Source organism: Castor canadensis, chromosome 4 (genome assembly GCF_047511655.1).
Source record: "Castor canadensis chromosome 4, mCasCan1.hap1v2, whole genome shotgun sequence".
In the NCBI taxonomy this organism is placed as follows: Eukaryota; Metazoa; Chordata; class Mammalia; order Rodentia; family Castoridae; genus Castor; species Castor canadensis.
Window position 1 is genome coordinate 119,930,764 of NC_133389.1, and position 23,009 is coordinate 119,953,772.

General features: G+C 34.6%; 1 protein-coding gene across 3 annotated transcripts in view; it reads right to left on the reverse strand.

Annotated features, from left to right (window-relative positions):
* The window catches only part of Ttc21b (tetratricopeptide repeat domain 21B), a 79,001-nt gene that overhangs the window by 25,327 nt on the left and 30,665 nt on the right, over positions 1 to 23,009 (reverse strand). For all 3 annotated transcript variants that reach the window (XM_074071007.1, XM_074071006.1, XM_020156911.2), the window contains 8 exons: positions 20,488 to 20,617; positions 17,287 to 17,444; positions 16,112 to 16,336; positions 14,776 to 15,014; positions 13,229 to 13,301; positions 12,596 to 12,706; positions 11,755 to 11,893; positions 10,568 to 10,674 (listed from right to left, as the gene is read on the reverse strand). In XM_074071007.1, coding sequence (XP_073927108.1) covers positions 10,568 to 10,674; positions 11,755 to 11,893; positions 12,596 to 12,706; positions 13,229 to 13,301; positions 14,776 to 15,014; positions 16,112 to 16,336; positions 17,287 to 17,444; positions 20,488 to 20,617 — 1,182 coding nt within the window. The remainder of the gene's footprint in view (positions 1 to 10,567; positions 10,675 to 11,754; positions 11,894 to 12,595; positions 12,707 to 13,228; positions 13,302 to 14,775; positions 15,015 to 16,111; positions 16,337 to 17,286; positions 17,445 to 20,487; positions 20,618 to 23,009) is intronic.

Consider the following 23,009-nt stretch of genomic DNA (forward strand, 5'->3'; position numbering starts at 1 on the left):
TCGTAAGATTATCTTGCTAACAGATTCACTCTAAAGACTTTCTCCTTTGATGGCTTTAAAGAATAGAGAGCCAGATTAGCTGGTCCAGCCTAAAGAACCTTTAGGATCTGAGGTTGGCTTCCAGTGAACAGCAATCCAGAAGCTGGAGCTCTCATTCTTACTGCCTTGTTGAAATGAATTCTGCTAAAAATCAGTGAGACTGAAAGCAGATCCTTAACCAGACAAGTCCTCAGATAAGAACCCAGTCCTGGCCAATATGTAACTGCAGCCTTGTAGAGGTACTTGCTCAGGTGTGCCCAGACATCAGACCCAGAGAAAATATAACAAATGGGTGTATTATTTTCACCCATTTTTGAAAGTGAATATATTTTTTTTAACCTTTATTTGAGGTAATTTGTGATATAAAAAATTTTTATGACTTACTATGAGGCAAGCATTTCTAGGGTCCTAAACACAGGACCATTCCTACACTAGCAGAAATTCCAATTTCAGTAAGACAGATTATTGCTAAAATTATGAGTTTCTATGACTTCTTGTCATGGAAGTACATAATAGGAGACCTGATTCAGTCTTAGAGGTTTACAACATTTGAAGAATGACTAGTATAACACCCTGGTGAGTTTGAGAGAAAAAATAAAAAAAGACTGAAGAGATGGAATGGCCCAGGGCATTAGGAATTCCATGTAAAGCAAAGAAAGTAAGGGATACTACTGTGTGATCAATTAGAAGAATAAAAAGCTGAAAAGAGAGAATTTGTGGTATTAAAGGCAATGGGATGCAACTATGATTATTTATAAGCAATAGAGTAACAGGACTGGTTTTGCCTTTGAGAATTACCATCCAGTGTTACTGTGAAGAACTGACTAGAGTGAAGTGAGATGGAAACAACAAGTGGATCACTTCAGAGGCTATGGTGGCAGTCTGGGCAGAAGTCAGTGATGGAGAGGGCCAAAAGATGACAGAGGGCTAAAGAAGTGTGGAGTTACTTCAGATGTCTGAAATTTTTAGAAGGTGGAACTTGTAAGAGTTGGGATAATCCTAAATTCACCAATTTCACTGCTGCCAAAAATGTTTACCAAGTAAACAAAAATATTTGATGGAATTCCCACAGTTAATATGGAGAATGAAACTCAATAAATGGTTGCTGAATAAATTAATATAAAATATCAAAAACTTTTGATTCTACTTTAAATAATACCCCAATATTTGTGCTTGGGTTGATCATAATGCATAGCATGTAATATTTGGGAAACATCTGTGGCTCTTCAAATTTTAATAAAGATGAATAATTCCTTAAAACTATTTAGAGTTTGGTGTGTTGCCACTGCCTAGCTTGGTAGGCTGTTTGCTCTTTATTCGGTGTTGCTTGAAGTGCCCGTTTATATTACACAAGCACTCATACAACTAAAGTTGGCTGGGACTAGTGATATTTGTAAAAAGGTGAAATAAATATTCAGCTTATTTCAAAAACATCTTAAAAGTCTAACTTTACCAAAATTATACATCTCTTATAGCTACTGGTAACTAACCTAGGGTATGCAAAATTCTCTATAATGTGATTCAGAAAGTGGAGATTTAAAAGATACTAACAACAAAGGATAAGATATTAATACTGTTGAAGGTTTATGCATTTTAATAAAATCATAAACTTAGATAGATGTTACAGAAATCAAACAGTCCAAACTTTCAAGTCATTCACACCAGAACAAAAACAATTTTTGGACATTGTCACTTAAACACACACACAAACACAAATGCACATAGCCCTCTTAGCTAAAGCTTATAATCAAAACATTTGATAAATTATTTGCAGAAAACAAAACGCTGCTAGATACATGAAAATCAAGTCAAAAGGTAACACAGAGAGATATCCTAGAAAGTAGACAGGGTTAATACTGAGGTGCTAAGTCATGCTTTAAGCTCTTCTATCAATCAACTGTACAATCCGGGGCAAATACTCTCTCTGGACTCCTTCCTCATTTGGAAAAAAAGGATAGCAGTGCATAACCTATTTGTTTAGCTCAAAGGTTTGTTGTTGCTAACACACTGCAGGAACTCAGATGCAGAATGAATAGAACAAGTAATGATAATGGAGTCTTTGTGGAGAGTATAAAGTATTAATAAGGTGATTAATGTGGAAATCACCATTTCACTTTTATATCCAGATACTAGAAAATGCAAAACAAATCAGTACTATGATCATTAAAATATATGCAAAGAACTTGGGAAGCAAGATTGTCTCTCCCAGAATTAAGCTATGAAATCCACACATAACTGGAGCAGAGAGAAGCACAATCAGTTAAATGAGAAAGTACCTGCTAGTCCTACAAGCTCTGAAAACATGGTAAGTTTTAACTCTTTAGGAACAAATGATCCATTCGTACAGGGAATAGGTGGTAATGGTTACTGAAAACGTAGGAACTAAGACCTATGAAAGTCTGTCAACATCCAAGCAAGAAAACTTTAGGGGTAAGATATGCACTGATATTTCTCTGGTCTAACATAATAGTTGCCAAGTCCTATAAAAGGTTGTCTTGGTCCTGTTTTTTTCTTTTCTTTTCTTTCTTTATTTTTTTGCAGTACTGGAGTTTGAGCTCAGCGCCTTAGGCTGGCTAGACAGGAGCTCTACTGCTTCATCCTCATTCTCAGTCCTTTTTGCTTTAGTTATTTTTTGAATAAGATCTCACTCTTAATGCCCAGGCTGACCCAGATGGGATCTTTCTATTTATGCTCCCCAATAGCTAAGATGACAAGTGCACATCACCATACCCAGCTTTTTATTGGTTGGGATAGAGTCTCACAAACTTTTTGCCCAGGTTGGCCTTGAACTGCTATCCTCTCAAAAAGATGGAATTAAGACATGAGTCTCTGAAAATGGCTTGGTTCCAATTTTACCAGCCATTTGATTTTTTACCATTTGATTTTGCCTGTAGTATATTTTCAGGATCAGCATGGTCAGGTCGATGTCATCACATGCTCTCTTACTTCCAAGTCATACATCGATTCTGTTCCCATAAGAGCTTTTCCATGATACATTCAGTCATCTGTGCCAATCAGCAGCTTGGGGTTTTGAGATGCCATGGCCATGGATAAATTCTGCACATAAGGCTAGATAACTACAATAAATACCATCATGGGAACCTGAGTAAGTAGAAAGCTAGCATTCCCAAGATGATACAGCTTTGTTCTCACTGCTGGATTATTTTGGGTTCCTACACAGCCAAGTGAAATATGCACCAGCAATAACTGGCTTTGTAAAATTTTTATATCTTGTTTGTTGTGACTGTTTAAAACCCAGCAATGTGTTTTAGATATCTAAATATTTAGAGATCAGATGGAGATGGGGAAGATGGATGGAATATGAAATAAATCACAAAACAGTAAATAAAACAAAAACATATGTAGAAAGCAAATATACATGATTATCTTTTTCATATAAAATCCCTAGATATGTACTAATGAGCCTTTAAAATTCTTTCAGGATCTGACATGAGAGGGAAATATATCATGTTGTGTTAATTTAATAGAACACTAGTTTCAAATGTATGACATCAATAATGGGAAAGGCAAAAATGGAGTAAAGGAGTTTAGATAAGGAAAGGATATACACTGTAATCTAGGCAACACTGAAAAACTACTAACAGGAGGCATAAATAACAAACTAGGGAGGCAAAACTAGACTGAAATCATTCAATCCAGAAAAAAGTCCAGAACAGAAAGAAAATGGAAAAAAAATTTAAGTTCAAAAAGAAAGTGAATTATAAAATGACAGATATGTTTAAATTTAACTGTAATTATAGTAAATGTAAACAAAAGTCAAATGAAAAGATTAGATAATTAAAATTGTCACAGCAGATAGAAGAGAAAATTATATGCTGACAGGCAAAGTTGAAAATAAAGGGAAGAAAAGATACATCAGGGGAACACTGACCAAAAGAAAGTGGGAATAGCTATATGAGTACCAAAGGAGATCTTAAGCAAGACACATACTAAAAATACAGAAGGTCATTTTACAATTATGGAAAGGTTAATTGTCAGGAAATTATCACAGTTCTAAATCTGGATCATCAAATAATTCTTTTCTCAATTAATGAAGACAAAATACCCATGACTAAGAAACAAGCAAATAATAACACCCAAACCCTAAAATTAGACATTTGAACATATCAACTAACAAACAACCTCACCAACATATGGTGAGCACTTAGGAGAGCCAGAAACACATCATTTCACAGTCACATGGGACTGTTATCAAACTGGTTATGATGCAGGACATAAAGCAAAATTAACTTCCAAGTATTAAATCACTCAAAGTATGCCTTTGATCATAGTGAAATTAAATTAGAAATCAATATCCAGAAGATAATAAGAAAAGCAGAACTGCTTAGAAATCTGAACACTATAATTTTAAATGACCCATGGGTCAAAGTAGTGATCAAACTGGAAATGAAGACATATTATGAACCAGATAATAATAAACGTGTGGGATGTAGTTCAAGCAGTGCATAGAACAATTTATCACTTTAAATGAATAAGAAACAAACAAAAGCTAAAAATCCATTACCTATGATCCCCCCTCCCTTTGCATGTCCTTTTAAGAAACTAGAAAATGACTTCCAGGAACTTTTTAATTTCCTCTTTTATTTCATTGATGATTCATTTTCATTAAGTAATGAGTTATTTAGTTTCCAGCTGTTTGCATGTTTTTTGTCTTTACTTTTGTTGTTGAGTTCTACTTTTACTGCATTGTGATCAGACAGTATGCACGGCATAATTTCTATTTTCTTATATTTCCTGAGGCTTGCTTTGTGCCATAGGATATGATCTATTTTGGAAAAGGTTCCATGGGCTGCTGAGAAGAATGTATATTGTGTAGAGGTTGGATGAAATGTTCTGTAGACATCAACTAGGTCCATTTGATCTATTGCATATTTTAGATCTTGGATTTATTGATTTTTTGTTTGGATGACCTATCTATTGATGGTAATGGGGTGTTAAAGTATCCCACAACCACTGTGTTGGCGTTTATATATGCTTTTAGGTCTTTCAGGGTATGTTTGATGAAATTGGGTGTGTTGACATTGGGTACATACAGGTTGATAATTATTAATTCCTTTTGGTCTATTTCCCCTTTTATTAGTATGGAATGTCCTTCTTTATCTCATTTGATCAATGTAGGTTTGAAGTCTACTTTGTCAGAGATAAGTATTGCTACTCCTGTCTGTTTTCGGGGGCCACTGGCTTGGTAAATCTTCTTCCAGCCTTTCATCCTAAGCCTATGCTTATTTCTGTTGGTGAGATGGGTCTCCTGTAAGCAACAAATTGTTGGATCTTCCTTTTTAATCCATTTCGTCAAGCGGTGCCTTTTGATGGGTGAATTAAGTCCGTTAATATTAAGCGTTAGAACTGATAGGTATGTGGTGAGAACCTATGGGACACAGCAAAGGCAGTCCTGAGAGGAAAGTTTATAGCCATGAGTGTATATATTAAAAAGACTGAAAGATCCCAAATCAATGACTTAATAATACATCTCAAACCCCTAGAAAAACAAGAACAAGCAAATCCCAAAACAAATAGAAGGAGAGAAATAATAAAAATAAGAGCTGAAATCAACAAAATAGAAACCAAAAAAACCATACAAAGAATTAATGAAATAAAAAGTTGGTTCTTTGAAAAAACAAACAATATCGATAGACCCCTGGCAAACCTGACTAAAATGAGGAGAGAAAAAACCCAAATTAGTAGAATCAGGAATGCAAAAGGGGAGATAACAACAAACACCATGGAAGTCCAGGAAATCATCAGAGACTACTTTGAGAACCTATATTCAAATAAATTTGAAAATCTTAAAGAAATGGACAGATTTCTAGATATATATGATCATCCAAAACTGAACCAAGAGGAAATCAATCACCTGAATAGACCTATAACACAAAATGAAATTGAAGCAGCAATCAAGAGTCTCCCCAAAAAGAAAAGTCCAGGACCTGATGGATTCTCTGCTGAATTCTATCAGACCTTTAAAGAAGAACTGATACCAACCCTCCTTAAACTGTTCCACGAAATAAAAAGGGAAGTAAAACTGCCAAACACATTTTATGAAGCCAGTATTACACTTATTTCAAAACCAGGCAAAGACACCTCCAAAAACAAGAACTATAGGCCAATCTCCTTAATGAACACTGATGCAAAAATCCTCAACAAAATAATGGCAAACCGAATTCAACAACACATCAAAAAGATTATTCACCACGACCAAGTAGGCTTCATCCCAGGGAAGCAGGGGTGGTTCAACATACAAAAATCAATAAACGTAATAAACCACATTAACAGAAGCAAAGACAAAAACCACTTGATCATCTCAATAGATGCAAAAAAGCCTTTGATAAGATCCAACACCATTTCATGATAAAAGCTCTAAGAAAACTAGGAATAGAAGGAAAGTTCCTCAACATTATAAAAGCTATATATGACAAACCTACAGCCAGCATTATACTTAACGGAGAAAAACTGAAACCATTCCCTCTAAAATCAGGAACCAGACAAGGATGCCCACTATCTCCACTCCTATTCAACATAGTACTGGAATTCCTAGCCAGAGCAATTAGGCAAGAAGAAGGAATAAAAGGAATACAAATAGGTAAAGAAACTGTCAAAATATCCCTATTTGCAGACGACATGATCCTATACCTTAAAGACCCAAAAAACTCTACTCAGAAGCTTCTAGACATCATCAGTAGCTATAGCAAGGTAGCAGGATATAAAATCAACATAGAAAAACCATTAGCATTTCTATACACTAACAATGAGCAAACTGAAAAAGAATGTATGTAAACAATTCCATTTACAATAGCCTCAAAAAAAATCAAATACCTAGGTGTAAACCTAACAAAAGATGTGAAAGACCTCTGCAAGGAAAACTATACACTTCTGGAGAAAGAGACTGAGGAAGACTATAGAAAGTAGAGAGATCTCCCATGCTCATGGGTTGGTAGAATCAACATAGTAAAAATGTTGATACTCCCCAAAGTAATCTACATGTTTAATGCAATTCCCATCAAAATTCCAATGACATTCATTAAAGAGATTGAAAAATCTACCGTTAAATTTATATGGAAACACAAGAGGCCACGAATAGCCAAGGCAATACTCAGTCAAAAGAACAATGCTGGAGGTATTACAATACCTGACTTCAAACTATATTACAAAGCAGTAACGATAAAAACAGCATGGTACTGGCACAAAAACAGACATGAAGACCAGTGGAACAGAACAGAGGAGCCAGATATGAAGCCACACAACTATAACCAACTTGTCTTTGACAAAGGAGCTAAAAATATACGATGGAGAAATAGCAGCCTCTTCAACAAAAACTGCTGGGAAAACTGGTTAGCAGTCTGCAAAAAACTGAAACTAGATCCACGTATATCACCCTATACCAAGATTAACTCAAAATGGATCAAGGATCTTAATATCAGACCACAAACTCTAAAGTTGATACAGGAAAGAGTAGGAAATACTCTGGAGTTAGTAGGTATAGGTAAGAACTTTCTCAATCAAACCCTAGCAGCACAGCAACTAAGAGATAGCATAGATAAATGGGACCTCATAAAACTAAAAAGCTTCTGTTCATCAAAAGAAATGGTCTCTAAACTGAAGAGAACACCCACAGAGTGGGAGAAAATATTTGCCAGCTATACATCAGACAAAGGACTGATAACCAGAATATATAGGGAACTTAAAAAACTAAATTCTCCCAAAACTAATGAACCAGTAAAGACCAAAAAACATATGAAAAAATGCTCACCATCTCTAGCAATAAAGGAAATGCAAATTAAAACCACGCTAAGATTCCACTTCACCCCTGTTAAAATAGCCATCATCAGCAACACCAACAACAACAGGTGTTGGCGAGGATGCAGGGAAAAAGGAACCCTCTTACACTGTTGGTGGGAATGTAAACTAGTACAACCACTCTGGAAAAATATTTGGAGGCAACTTAAAAAGCTAGACATTGATCTACCACTTGATCCAGCAATACCACTCTTGGGGATATACCCAAAAGACTGTGACACAGGTTACTCCAGAGGCACCTGCACACCCATGTTTATTGCGGCACTATTCACAATAGCCAAGTTATGGAAACAGCCAAGATGCCCCACTATTGACGAATGGATTAAGAAAATGTGGTATCTATACACAATGGAATTTTATGCAGCCATGAAGAAGAACGAAATGTTATCATTCACTGGTAAATGGATGGAATTGGAGAACATCATTCTGAGTGAGGTTAGCCTGGCCCAAAAGACCAAAAATTGTATGTTCTCCCTCATATGTGGACATTAGATCAAGGGCAAACACAACAAGGGGATTGGACTATGAGCACATGATAAAAGCGAGAGCACACAAGGGAGGGGTGAGGATAGGTAAGACACCTAAAAAATTAGCTAGCATTTGTTGCCCTTAACACAGAGAAACTAAAGCAGATACCTTAAAAGCAACTGAGGGCAATAGGAAAAGGGGACCAGGAACTAGAGAAAAGGTGAGATCAAAAAGAATTAACTTAGTAGGTAACACACACACACAGGAAATCAATGTGAGTCAACTCCCTGTATAGCTATCCTTATCTCAACCAGCAAAAACCCTTGTTCCTTCCTATTATGGCTTATATTCTCTCTACAACAAAATTAGAAATAAGGGCAAAATAGTTTCTGCTGGGTATTGAGGGGGTAGGGGGGAGAGGGAGGGGACGGAGTGTGTGGTAAGGGAGGGGGTGGGGGTAGGGGGGAGAAATGACCCAAGCCTTGTATGCACATATGAATAATAAAAAAAAAAACTAGAAAATGATCAGCAAACCAAATCCAAAGAAAGAAGAAACTAATGAGTCAAAAAGTCAACATTTAGTGAAGCCCCAAAAGAAAAATATTCTTTGATAACATTAATAAAAATAAGCCCTAATATAACAGATTATTAAAAAGGAAAGAAACTGGACATCATGGTAGTATGCCTTTAATCCCAATACTTTTCTGAGGCACAAGAACTATTAATTTCAAAGCCAGCCTAGGCTACATAGCAAGACTATGTCTCAGAAGAACAAAAAACAAACAGAAACAAAAATATGTATTAGCTATATATAAGTATAGATACTTATATCTATATATATCTATATAGACATGTCTATGTTTATATCTATGCCTATCTATAGATAGATATGTATTTATGTCTATATAGACATATATACACATACATGTACAGAGGGAACAAAATAAAATTATAAATATTAGGACTATAAAGGAAGGCATTTTTATAACTCAAAAGATAAGAAATAATGAACAAATTTATATCGATGTATTTCATAATTAAATGATCAAATCTCATAATACAACCATTGAAACTGATGAAATGGGGTATTTAAAAATGATCAGTCTGAAATATATTAAGGATACTGAATCCACTAAAAAAATTTTCCATCAAAGAAGTTTTAGGGCCTCAATAGTTTCAGTACTGAATTGTTTCAATTAAAGAAATTAGTATCATTAAATAGTATCATTCTTACAGACCATTCTCTCTCATGAACACTGATGTAGAAAGCCTTAACAAAATGTTAGGAAACATCTTCAAATTCTGGCAAAATCATTTTAAAAATGCAATAAAGTAACATTTATTTCAGCAATATAAGGCTGGTAAATATTTGACAATCAATTAATAGACACAGACAAAATAAACAGGAGAAAAATTATATGACCACCTTGATAGAGAACACATTTCATAAAATTTAAATTACTTATAAAAACTGTTAACAAGCTGGATGTTAGTGGCTCACATCTGTAATTCTGCTACCTGGGTAGGAGAAATTTCGAGGATCACAGTTTGAGACCAGCCTGGGCAAAAAGTTCATAAAACCCCTTCTCAACCAGTAGCTGGGTACAGTGGCAAGTGCCTGTCATCTCAGCTAGTACAGGAAACATAAAAAGGAGGATCACAGTCAAGGCTGGCCTGGGAAAAAGCGAGACCCTATTTCAAAAATAATCAGAGCAAAAAGTGGTAAAGGCATGGCTCAAGTGGTAGAGCACCTGCCTAGCAAGCATGATGCTCTGAATTCAAATCCCAGTACCATCCCCCAATTGTTAACAATTGTTAACAAACAGAAATTGAAAAAAAAGTCATACAAAACTATCTTGGGAATCTACATCTAAGGAAGTATGTGTAAAACTTCTACTCTGAAAACCATAAAATATTGAGAAATTGAAGATCTAAATTCATAGAGGAAAACAGCATTTAGCTCGAATTTTGCCTCTAATACAAACCACATGACTTAAGGCAAATATTAAAATAACTTTCCTGATGTGTGAATCATAATTAGAAATATCAACCTTCCTTAACTGTTATAATAATTAACAATATTTAAATTGTACAATCATTAGGCATTCAATAATTATTTCTATTTTGAGGTATTTTCTATGACTGATATATTTTCTGTTGGGAAAAAAGAGATTATTTTCTTATGCAAATCAGTCTCCACTGAACATATTTCACAACTCCAAAACCACATCACAAGTACATTTACCTTCTGCAATGACATGATTGCATCACCAGGTCTTTCCATTTTACTGTAAACTTTTGCTAAAAGAACTTGAGAACGTCCATCCTCCATAAGGGCTGACAATTCATTTCCTATAAAAGAATGGAATACAAAGGAAAAAACTCTCATCTTAAACAAATGTTCATGCTTTTCTGAAATTTTTAAGGCTGGTCTTTAACAAATGATTTTGAAAAATACTGAATAAAATTAATTTTTTTCAGTCAGTTAACTAATGAACAGCTACATTAAAAAAAAGATTTAGGATAATAACTGGACGAAAGAAAATTTAAAGCACTGTAGACCCAATGGAAGTTGTTTTTAGGCATATATTAAGATACAACCCTCTCATAACACAAATTAGCATTTCAATTTTCATTTGTAAGTATATAAAAATTGCTCATTGAACTCATTAAAAGAGAGTAACTACTATCTGCAGCTGTACTTTTTTTAGTTAAGAAGGTAAGTTTAAAAAAAGGTACTTGATATACAATAAAGTATCATCATGAAGAACACCAATTTTGGTGTCAAGAATTCTAGTTTCAGAACCAAACATGTTGAAAAGCAAAATTACAGTTACTACATTTATACACAGACACACACACACACACATACACACACAAATATATACATATATATAGAGAGAGAGGGAGAGGGAGAGGGAGAGAGAGGGAGGGAGAGGGAGGGAGAGAGAGAGAGAGAGAGAGAGAGAGAGAGAGAGAGAGAGAGAGTATGTACTTAACCACAAACTACTTATAAGGTATAAGGAGGTAATAACAGAACAGAGTAAGTGGAATTGATGAAGAAACAGGTGACTTAAGTATTACTATTCTTTCATAATACTTGATTTTTTTTAAAAAAAGAATCTTGTAGTATATTTTGAAAGGTAAAGATTATAAAAGTTAATGTGTTTAACTACTGGAGATAGTTGCAATTTATAAATATAAATAAGTTACTATCTTTCTATAACACAATTAAATGTTTCATAACTGTTAAATTTTAAAATACCTCCTTTTAGTACAAAGTCATTCTGATAAAAGAAAAAAAATGCATATACATTTAAATAACCAACCATACATATAAATATTGAGAATATGAACGTAGATTACACAAGATAAAATGAATAGATCAGACTTATCAGGTATACTTTTGTCAAATCAAAAAGACTTTCATACCAGGTTCATGAGCTAGAGAGTGCTGAAGAACTTTCTCAGCTTTGTCATACCATTTCAATTTTAATAAGAGCTCAGCCAGGTCATAGCAAAGGTAATTTTGTTGTCCAGTTTTCAGAGCAGCTTCATAGTAAGTGATTGCCTAAACAAAATCTACTTTAGTTAGAACCAAATGAACAATGAGCATGGCTTTCAAGCACAGGTATTTTACGTATCACAGACGTGAGCAATACCCATACTGAAAATAACCTAGGGAGAATCTTAGGCATATACATCTACTGTCAGTTAGTTATGCCATTTTTCTTAGAGAATCAAACATCACACAAGGAAACTAATAGTACTTGGCTAACAGTGCACTTTGCAAAAAAAATTATAGGTTTTATTATAAAGGCCAGTCAACCTTATTGAACACAGATACTTAGCTAGCGAGTACATATATGCCTAACAATTACCTGGGACAGGAAAAGACTGTATCAGTTAAAGGAAAACCTATTTATCTCTACTAGAAAAAAAATCTCAAAGCACAGCTTGTCCAAAGTGGTTCAGCAGAGAGGACATTAATTACGCTTTATTGTATAATGAAAGTGATGTAAGAATAGAACTTTATTGTAATTGATTTGGTTGCAAGGACTTGCATGTAACAGGAAGTCTGAAGTAAACTCTAGAGTCCAAACAATCTTCACACAATGAAGCAAAGAAAGCCCTTAACACAAATACCAGCTCACGAGTACAAATTTGGAGTATGTAACCAACAAAAAATGGTGCTTGCTGAAGAGTTAGTTCTCTAGGGTAGAGTTTGATCAATTTGACCCAATAGACATAGTTCAGACTATGAAGTACCTACCTTTGAATAGTTGTGAGTTTTGACAAGCGCCTTCCCAATTTTGCTTGCTAAAGTCCCATCTTTTGGGTTCTGATTTAATGCTTGCTCATATGCAACAATGGCTTCTTCAGGCTAATATTGCCAGACAAAAAAATAAGCAATAAAAAGCAGGCTAACTGGATTCCTTTATTTGGCAACACCTCTATAATTAACTTCTACAGTTAGAATGCTTTATAAAACTATTTAAATCTAAAGTGCAGGAACCTTAGCAATTTCAGAAACGTGACAGAGTACAGTACATGTAACATGCGTAGTGCTACTCATGTAGGCTGTGCTCTGATCTACATAAACAACAACACGAGAACAAAGAAACAGCTTCTTGACTTTTCATTTCTGGCAGTCATTATAAAAACCAGTAGCTCTCTATCCTGTTTAAAGGAGACTCCCAAAATGCATCTAGAATCATCTTCATTCAAAACAACTATAGTGCTGAATTACTCTATCTCAATATAAAAAAGAAACATTTTATTTTATTGATGACTGAATCTTCAAATAATAAACAGTATAAAATAGTCAAGATCTTTTAATAGAAAGTTATACTAATTATGAAGAATATTTTAAAAAATCTAAGTTCAGTAGCATCAGAAATTTTACCTCTTGAATATTCATATATGCATCACCAAGAAGAAGAAAAGACCGAGGGTTGGGCATTCTTTCAGCAATTTCTCTAGAAAACAGATCAACTTTACTGAGTATATTGAATACAAATATCTTTTTCTAAAACAATTAATAAAATGTATCTCAAACAGCAGCTTTCAAAGTACCTTCTACACAGTCAACTGGGTAACCTTTAAAAAAAAAAATCTACTCAATATCCACATCCAGACTCTTTATGTAAAATTGATTTTTTTCATTAAATCTTTCCATTTTCTAAAATGTAGGTAACAGAGTATAAGTAGATAGCAAACACAGAAAGTCTCATTATCCTGAAGTACATATTAATGGAAGGAATAAATATTATTTTCCTATACAATTTGAGCTCTAATGGCATAAATTATATGACACAAGTTACTTTAAAAAGCACAAAATCTTCTACTTCAATATTTGGTGCAAAATTTAGACCACTAAAAATTAAGATACCAAAGTTATTTGAAGAATAATATGTTGCTAAGTTTTTTTACATGTAGTATCTCATCTAATTGCTCTAAAAACTCTTTAAGAAAAATAATTGTTCCAAATTTACAGATTATGTTAAGAGTTTAAGTCTACAGCTAATGTGTTAGATTTGCCTGAAACAAGATCCATGTTATTAATTATTATAATATATTGCCTCCAAAACAAATCAACCTTGCTTCTAAATATTCAGTTCATTAGAAAGATAGTAATCTCTTGGAAGTATCTCAGAAAAAAGTGATCTAGGAACTCTAGTTCATCCACCTAAACATGAGGTGCTACCCAGTTTTTCTGAATCACTCAGTTCTTATAAAGCATCTGAGGCTTTTTGAGCTTAGTATTTATATAATGTAGATGAGCCAAGACTGAATTAGTTCTATCATAATTTTACTGTGTTCTATGTTCTCAAGAGCTAAAAGCACTAACTTCCTCTAACATGGAATGCATGCTTATATATTTACCTTTCTGAGGAGTGCAGAAATACCAACAGGTATATATGTATGTGGGGGGTATGCCCGAATAACTAAGGGTATCAGTGCAATATAACTTTTAAAGTTTCTGCTCTTTCCCCAAGGAAAATTTTTAATCTATACCTTAGTTTGGTACATATTAACCTATAAATTTCTTTTGCTACAGCTACTATACTGATACCATATTGAGTATTTAGTATGCCTCTCTATTCTCTGGACTGATGTTATACTTCATAATGCTCATAAGTTATCAGAACACACTTAACTCTTGCTCTTCTCTTTCCAAATAGGAAGAGTCAAGATGTAGAAAGAACATTTGATGAGGAAAGCTGGGAAACTAAAGCAAGCCATATTTTGAGGTAATTGTAAGTATGTTCTTGATAGAGTAAGCAGCTTGGTTAAAAGAGCTGTGGTTGATAATAGAAGGAAGCAACAACATGTCCAGGAAAGGATCTTTAAAGTGTCTATTAAGCAGGTAAAAGGAAGACAAAAGATAAATCTGAAATTAATTTAGGAGGCAAATGTGTCAAAATATAATGGGTTGAAATAGCTATTTACCTGTAACAAGTGATATATAACATTTTTTCTTTTCTATGCTTTAGATAAATATCTGCCATTTTTTCTTTAGCCTCTGTAAAATAAGGCTGTTCAGCTGTAACATTTCGAAGCATGCTTAAAGCCCGTTCAGTATCTCCTTGGGCCAGAGCTAGGTCTGCATTAGCAATAGTAACACGCAATTCTTCAGATGTTCCAGAAAATTCATGGATAGCATCTTGCAAAACTTTTGCTGCCTCATGCTGTAAAAATGAAATAAAAATATTCAACAATTTATACTAGAAAGGAGGATGATCTACTGAAACGCAACAAATACTAAATGCTAGTACAGTTATGGTATTTATAAAATCAGTTGATCATTTCTGAAAAGTACAAAAATTTAAAACTAAACTCAGAGACCAAAATTAGATGAGAACTTAAATATCTTTTAACTGGATAAATATTTTCGCAACTAGCAAAGAGTAGTTACTACAGAGTCACTGCTATTATAGTTCAATAAACATTGAATCTGTACCTAGCATTCTCTTAGCCCGTTACTTTCACACAACTCTCTAAGATAGTTACTATTATCCCCACCTTGTACTAAAGCACTCTAGGTTCACAGTTATAAGTTTAGCAAACAATAGAACTAGAACTCAAACTCAAGCAGCGTAATGTTTTGGCTCGTGATGTGATCCAATCTACAGCCATAACTGTGCATGGCAGCTCTTCATTAAGAAGCAGATTACTTTACTCTGTCCACCAAAATGAGCTATACCTCAGGTGAGGGTTGTACCTCACTTTCAAAGGTCAAAGTGTCACTTAATTTCATATCAACTTTATATCAACTTTATAAGACTTTTTGATTTCAAAAGTGTTAAAATGTCAAAAATTACATCTTAACTATTTATGTGTATCTTCCAAGTAGCTGATATAGTAATTCTCCTTTATCAAAGATATATTCATCAAGTATTTCCTTTGTTTTCTCAATTATTACACTTTCAGTTGGCACTTTTATTTCAGTAGAACTTGCGTGTGGGTGTGTGTGTATCCTTTTAGGAATTTGTAGGATTATAACTACATTAAATTTTTACCTTTCACAGTAGCCAAGGTAATCACACATTATATTATTACATCTCACGGTAGCCAACATAAGCACATTGAGATTTAAAATCATCCATGAGTAAATTGGGTTTTACTTTCAGGGGCTTGTAGAAAGCATGTTTTACTGCAAAGTAATGAAAAACAAACTTTCTGAACTTTACTCCTTGGTCAAGGGATTAATTTTGTTTTTGTTTTTTTCATTTTCTAGTAAAATACACATACTTTCATTACAAAGTTTCAATCAGAGTTGACTCACTTGTTCTCCATTTAAGCGGTGAACTTCCACCAACTCAAGAAAGACTGATAAACGATGGCTTGTATCAACTTCAGTTTTTCTATATTTTGATTTGGAGGACACTCCAATTCTCCTCATTCCTGGTAAATTCATTGCCATATGCAGAGTTTTAATCGCTTCTGCTATTTCTCCCATTTTCTTCTGCGACTGAGCTTTTATCAAATGATATAAAGGATATTCTCTCACCTGAAAAAAATAGTATTTAACAATACTTATTTGAAGTGCCTACAATATCAACACACAATCTATAATGCATCAAATATTAAAATAGTAGTATCATTGGGAACAGTGCATCTGTGAGTATATACACAAGGTCTGGTCTCTGTTCTCTTAATTTCCTAATCACATATCATACTGAATCAGATTCAGGGAAAGAGATACTACCTAGCTTCTTCCTGGAGGACAAAAAAGCTGATCAGGTGCTTCTAGCATAACAGAAAAGAAAATGCAAACAAAGTTTTTAAGACCAGAACATACATCTTAAAAATTCTTTGAATTTTCAGGAAAGGAATTACTTTATTTGGGATTTCTAAATACTGGTAATAGTTCTTAAGTTTTTGCCCTTTCTTTTACATTTTAACTTTAGTATTAAATATTACTACTTTTAATATTAAATATTTCAAGCTGGGCATGGTGGTGCAAACCTGTTTGTCTATTTACAGTCTTGCTATGGTGTCTAGGTTGGCCTCAGACTCCTGGGCTCAAGTGATCCTCCTGCCTCAGCCTCTTCAGTGGCTAGCTATGACTAAGCACACACTGCACACCACCCTTCCCAGCTAATTAGTTTTTTGTTTATTTTTGCAAATTTATACAGTTTTACAACTATACCAAAGGTACATCCAGTTTTTCTCCTTCTGTTTGTGCATTCAAAATTCTTTCTATTAAAAAAATGTATTTAAGGGTAGATATGGTAATGAATGCCTGTAATCCCAACACTTAGGGGACAGAAGCAGAAGGTTCATGAGCCAAAGTCAGCCTGGGCTACATAGTGAGGCCCTGTCTCAAAACCAAACAAAAACAACAAAAATGTGTTTATTAGCAAATTATTATGGGCGAAAGTAGAAAATAGTTGAACATATAAACATTTACTTCAAGGAGGGTAATCTGTCTTAACTGCTGGAGTTTGGAATACTTACGTTAAAATTATAGCTCAGACAAAGTTCCAGAGACTGAGAACACAATTTGAATTTTTCTTGAGACAAATAAACCTGAGCCATCAGGAGATGAGCATCTGCATAAGAGGGACTGTGCTCTAGGCAACGCTGCAGGTTGTTATATGCTGCGTCAATATCACCTAATGAGGGAAACAGTGCATCATTACACTTCAGATGGTTAGGAGGTAGACAGCTGACAGATAAGAGGGATGAGATTGTTTAGTTTATAGAACTCTGGTGTTTAAAGACCTCTGTTCATAAGGCAATGGTTTCACTCCTACCTGTGCTAGTTAGCTCTAGTCCACATGCAGAACAGAACTGTAAGTTAGGCCAGGACTTAGCAAATCAGGAAAGCACGGAAGTTTGGCAATCAATTATCAGGGTTACTGAAAGACCTATAAATGTACCTTTATTTATTTTCCTTCTTAAAAAGGGTTTTCTTAGCAGGACATGGGGGTACATGCCTATAATCTTAGCACTCAGGATGTTGAGGTAGGGGTACTAGCAGTTCCAGGCTGGCCTGGGATACATAGTATAGAACCTGTCTCAAAAAAAAAACCCAAACAAATGAAAAATGTTTTATTTATAATTTTATTAAAATAAGTTGTACAAGACCAGGCACAGTCTGGGAGGCAGAGATTGAGAGGATGGTGGTTTGAAATCCACTCAATGTCTGGACATCATGGCAAACGCCTGTCATCTTAGCTATCTGGGGAAGCACAAATAGGAGGATAATGGTCTAGGCTGACCCAGGGACAAAATAAGACCCTACATCAAAAATAACCAATGTAGAAAGGATTGGTACAGTGGTTCATGTGGTAGAGTGCCTGCTTAGCAAAAGTAAGGCCCTGAGTTCAAAAATAAATAAAGTTGTATAAGATGGACATTTATATGGCTAGAATTCCGTACTCTCACTTACAGTAACAAAAAGGATATAGTCTAATAATCATTTGTATCTGGGCATTTTATTAATATACATAAAAAAGGCATAGGATATATTCCAGAGATTCAGAAATATGAGTTATAAATTTAAAATGCCTTTCAACACCAACTGAAATAGAAAACATTTTGGAACATATCAATTTGCCTAATATACTGTCTTTACTAATAACTGGTGTCAACTCCTATAAGTCCCTATGACCAATGTTGTCTTTCTTGAAAAACAAATTATGTGTATATGTGTACTCTCATTCGCTTTTAAAAAGTTTCCTCATGCCCTGAGTTCAATCCCCAGTACCAGCAAAGAAAAAGAGAAAAAAAATTCCTCTTGCCTGAACTCTCCCAGATGCCCTTGATCCACTAAAGCATGTACATCTGCCTTGGAGTGCTTCCGCTTATTCTCAAATAAATGTTCTGTCTTTAAAGCATTTCTCTGTTGTTTTTTAGGTTGACAAGTGAAAAGTCTTCTAGGAAGGGGAAAGATTAATGTGATACTTGGAAGAAACAGGCTATAATTAAAGGGGAAAAGTACTTACAAAAAGAGTTACAGAGTTTATAAATAAGGCACTAAAGAAAATGATTGGGATTAGACTCATTCTTTCTTCAAGGGTGAGAGGAAGGGTTTGAGGCATTAGCCCTAGAAGGCAACTAAATGTAGAAAAATGAGAAATGGATCATTGCTACTGGAAAAATACATCATGTAACCAAGTATCAACATCAAATTCTTATTTAAGAGTACTCCAATCTCTCTTGTGAGAAAAATGGAAGGTGTTTGTCTCTTGCATTATTTGTCACTGTCCTGTGCAAAAAAAAGAGCTGGTGTTTGTCTTGTGGTTTCTGGGAAAGTCTAAATCTTGGAATCTCTCTAGTGATAGAAATGCCTGTCTATTGGTGGTACCCACTGCTAGTTTATCCTAAGGATATGACTCAGGATAGAAACAGACCATGACAGTCAGACCACCCATGTGATTAGATGCCAACCAGATGGGGACTGAGAATTCAGTTTGAGCTTGGGGCCAGTATTTAATGCATGTTTATTTAATAAAATCCAATACAAGTTCTGGACACCAAACCACGTAAGCATCCTTGGGGGTAACACCCTACAAAACAGTCACACTTTGATGTGGATGCGTAGGGAAGATGGTATCTCCTGAGTCCGCAGGAGATGACAACGGAAGCTTTACATTTGGGAACCATCCAGATCTTATCCCATGCATCTATGCCTTTTGCTGTTCAGGTTAATATCCTGTTGCCATAATAAAACTGTAATTAAAAGTCTAGTAATTTCCTGAGTTTTATGAATCATTCTAGTAAGTTACTGAACTTGACGGGGCTTGTAAGAGTCCTCAAATTTGCAGCCACTTTATCAGACGTGCAGGGGGCCCAGGGACTCTCCAAACTCCAAACTGAAGACTCGTATCTGAAGTGAGGACAATCTTATAAAGAGGAGGACTGTGCCCTTGTCCAGCTAATTGGAGTCACAAGTCATTGCAGCCAGCTATCAGTTAGCAAAAACACTACTATTTAGCACTAGTACTTCCAAAGATGAAACAAACTTTTGAGTTCATGTAGGTTTTTTTTTCCCAAACTATTTAAAATTGAAGTCCAAAAAACAGTGAAGGCAACCTCTTAAGTCTCTCCATTATATAAAAGAAATAAGTATATATGAAAATAACTGTAAGTTGGTATTTTCAGTTCTGGTGAAAAATGCATATTTAAAAATACTTTGTATTTACTACTATTCAAAGAAAAATAAAATTCTGGTATTTATGTACTATAAAGGAAGCAAAGTTAAGTATACAACAGGATCATATTTTTTAGCTATATATATACATGCACAGAAACTAAGCAATAATTCATTGATACATTTCAGCAGGGCCTGAAATTTGGCAAAAATTGCATTTGGCCATACCAGAACTCAACAATTACGAATAAATAAAGGTAAATACTTATTACCGGTTCCCAGTACATATAAAAGACTTTTTTTTAAAAACAGTAATACAACTGCATTTTCCCAGATTCACTTAAGACACAAAATTATAGTTAACTTTTTAAGAATTAAAACAGTAAGTTGCAAGTTTTACAATTTTCTTTCAGGTTCAGGTTAAAATCACTTATCTAGTCATATGCAAAACGTGGATTTTACTTGACTATTCATATATATGGCATGCATAATTTGTTTATACTTGTTTTTACCACTATCAGCATTGAGAGTTATTTTACATGTTTTAAGGTATACTCTACCTGACAAATATTTCACTTTTGCTATTAAGAACACAGCTTGCAGAAGACCTGGCACAGTTCTTACTATAGTCTCCAAGACTGAGGTACAACGTCTGAGAAGTGGAGAAAGAGGTTGCCCAAGACTTGCAGGCTAAACAAAACAAATCAGATTATTTTATAAGTTTAAGAGTATTTAGCTTAAATCATTTCAACTTCTTTAAATTTCTATAGCACTTAAAATAGTCTATGGTGGTTTCCTATTTGGTTTTGCTCCTTTATAGGACCAGGGGACTTTATGTGTCTTGAAGATCAGAATTTTAAACTTCTTTGTTTAGCAATAGATACAAAGTAAATCCTTTAAAAATCTGGTTTTTGTTTTTTGTTTTTTTTTTCAGGAGAACAGAAAAATAGTGAAAGTATAAATGATGGTAGGAACCTGATAATGTTCTTTGCCACCTGCTAAGAATTAGTAATTGAGAACAACTATCATTTTTGGGTGGGTCCAGTTTGAGACAAGGTCTTGCTATGTAGTGCATGCTGGCTCTACTCAAAATCCTTTTGCTTCATCCTCCCGAGCGCTGAGATTGCAGGAGTGTATAACCACACTGGGTTGAGAACAGCTATTACTTTTACTACAGTTTCTATGTGCAAAGACAACGTTAGTCTATAGACAATCCTTAATATTACACTTATTTAATTAGAATTCAAAAGAAAACTTTATCTATATGAAAGGGGCAATGAACTAGTAACAGAACTGGGGAAACAGTTCTGCCTTTCAGAAATTTCCCCATGGAAACAGCATTATAAATGCTGACTAGGTTATAACAAGCTGCTATATGTTAAGGGAAAGACAGTATGTATAGTTGGATGAGAGATTCAGTTATCACTCAATACACTATTTCTTGCTCCACCTACAGTCTATTCTCAGCACAGCTGCCAAAGAAATCCTTTAAACCATTCTTTTAAAACACTGACTTTGATCATGCTGGAACCCTTCTGGTGACTCCCAGTAGAACTCGGGACTGAAACAAGAGAAGCTACAACAATGGCTATGGATCTACCTTGTCTGGTTTCCTGTGTGATAACTTCATCTCTGACGACACCCTCCTCCTCACTCAGTCCCTGCCATACCCATCTCTTCGCACTTCTGGAACAACTGTTTCCTTTGTTTGAAACAACATATTTTCACATGCCCCCTTCAAGACTTTGCTCAAGTCTTAGCTCTTAAAAAGGCCTACCCTGACCAATTTACCTACAATTTCCATTACTCTTACCCTGTTCTATTATTTTCCTCTGTTCTCTTCTGATATATACTCAACCTTCTAATCACATAAACTGTTTCCTCTTGCTGGAATACATGCCTGGGGGCAGTGGTTGTAATTTTGTTTGTTTTTTTACACACTAGTATTTCCCCAGCTCTAAGCAGAGAAGGTATGTTATAAACACCTGTAGAATTGATCCAAAATGCTGAATGAATACTGAAAAATGCATTCCTACTCCCAAGCAACTGAAAATAGGTTATGACTGGAAAGACTGAAATCCATTTCACCAAATGTGATTCTAAGAGAGGTTAAATTAGAAAATAGTCATGAAAACCTAGAAAAAACCATAATAATCAATAAAACACAGATGACCACTATGAAGAAAAATCATTTTAACTTCCCTTGTTAAAATAGTTACTGAGGCTGTAAATCAGGGAAAATGTTAAGAATTTTGCTTTTAGCAATGAAGGACTAAATAGTGTCCTCTGCCTAACATCCCATGTTAAAATGTGACCCAAGAATAACAAAGTTGTGTTGTTTATATTAATAAAGTACAGATTAAGGGATGCATATCAATGTGAAAAGAACTCTTTCATAATGCAACATAGGATTCTGATTTAGTTCTACTCAAAATTATTACTGGTTGGATGACACCATTATGGTTGCCTCAGAGCTGGATAAAGCAGATGGCACATGATAACATTCCATATAAAACAGATGACAAGATCTAAAAGGAATATGACAATCTGGAATTATAGGATGAAAATGAGAAGATAAAAGGTCATAGAAATAAATGTAGAGTCCTACATTTGAGTCCAAAGGTACAAGAAGTAACAGATCTAAGATATTTGTTAACTGTTAACACAATAGGGGTCAATCATGTAATGTGATTTACACACAGCACATGAAATTACCCCAGATGGACATCACAGAATGAGGAGAAAAAGGTCATCATTACATTTGGCAGGTCAAACCATATTTGGAATTGTGAGCTTAATGAGAAACAGACAAAACAAAGGATATCTTCACAACAAAGGAAAGGTTCACAACAAAGGTTCAAAAATAATGTCATTAAAAAATAAGTGGTTGTGGTAGAGTACCTGCATAGCATGCATAAAGCCCCAGGTTTGATCCACAGAACCACCAAAAAAAAAAAAAAAAGTTGAAAACCTAGAATTTTTAGGGGAATATGAACATAATTTCCTAAAATCTACAGATCTATTTTATGAATGATGGATAATCCTTCTTTGGACTAAGTAACTGGACTTGCTCTATGTCACC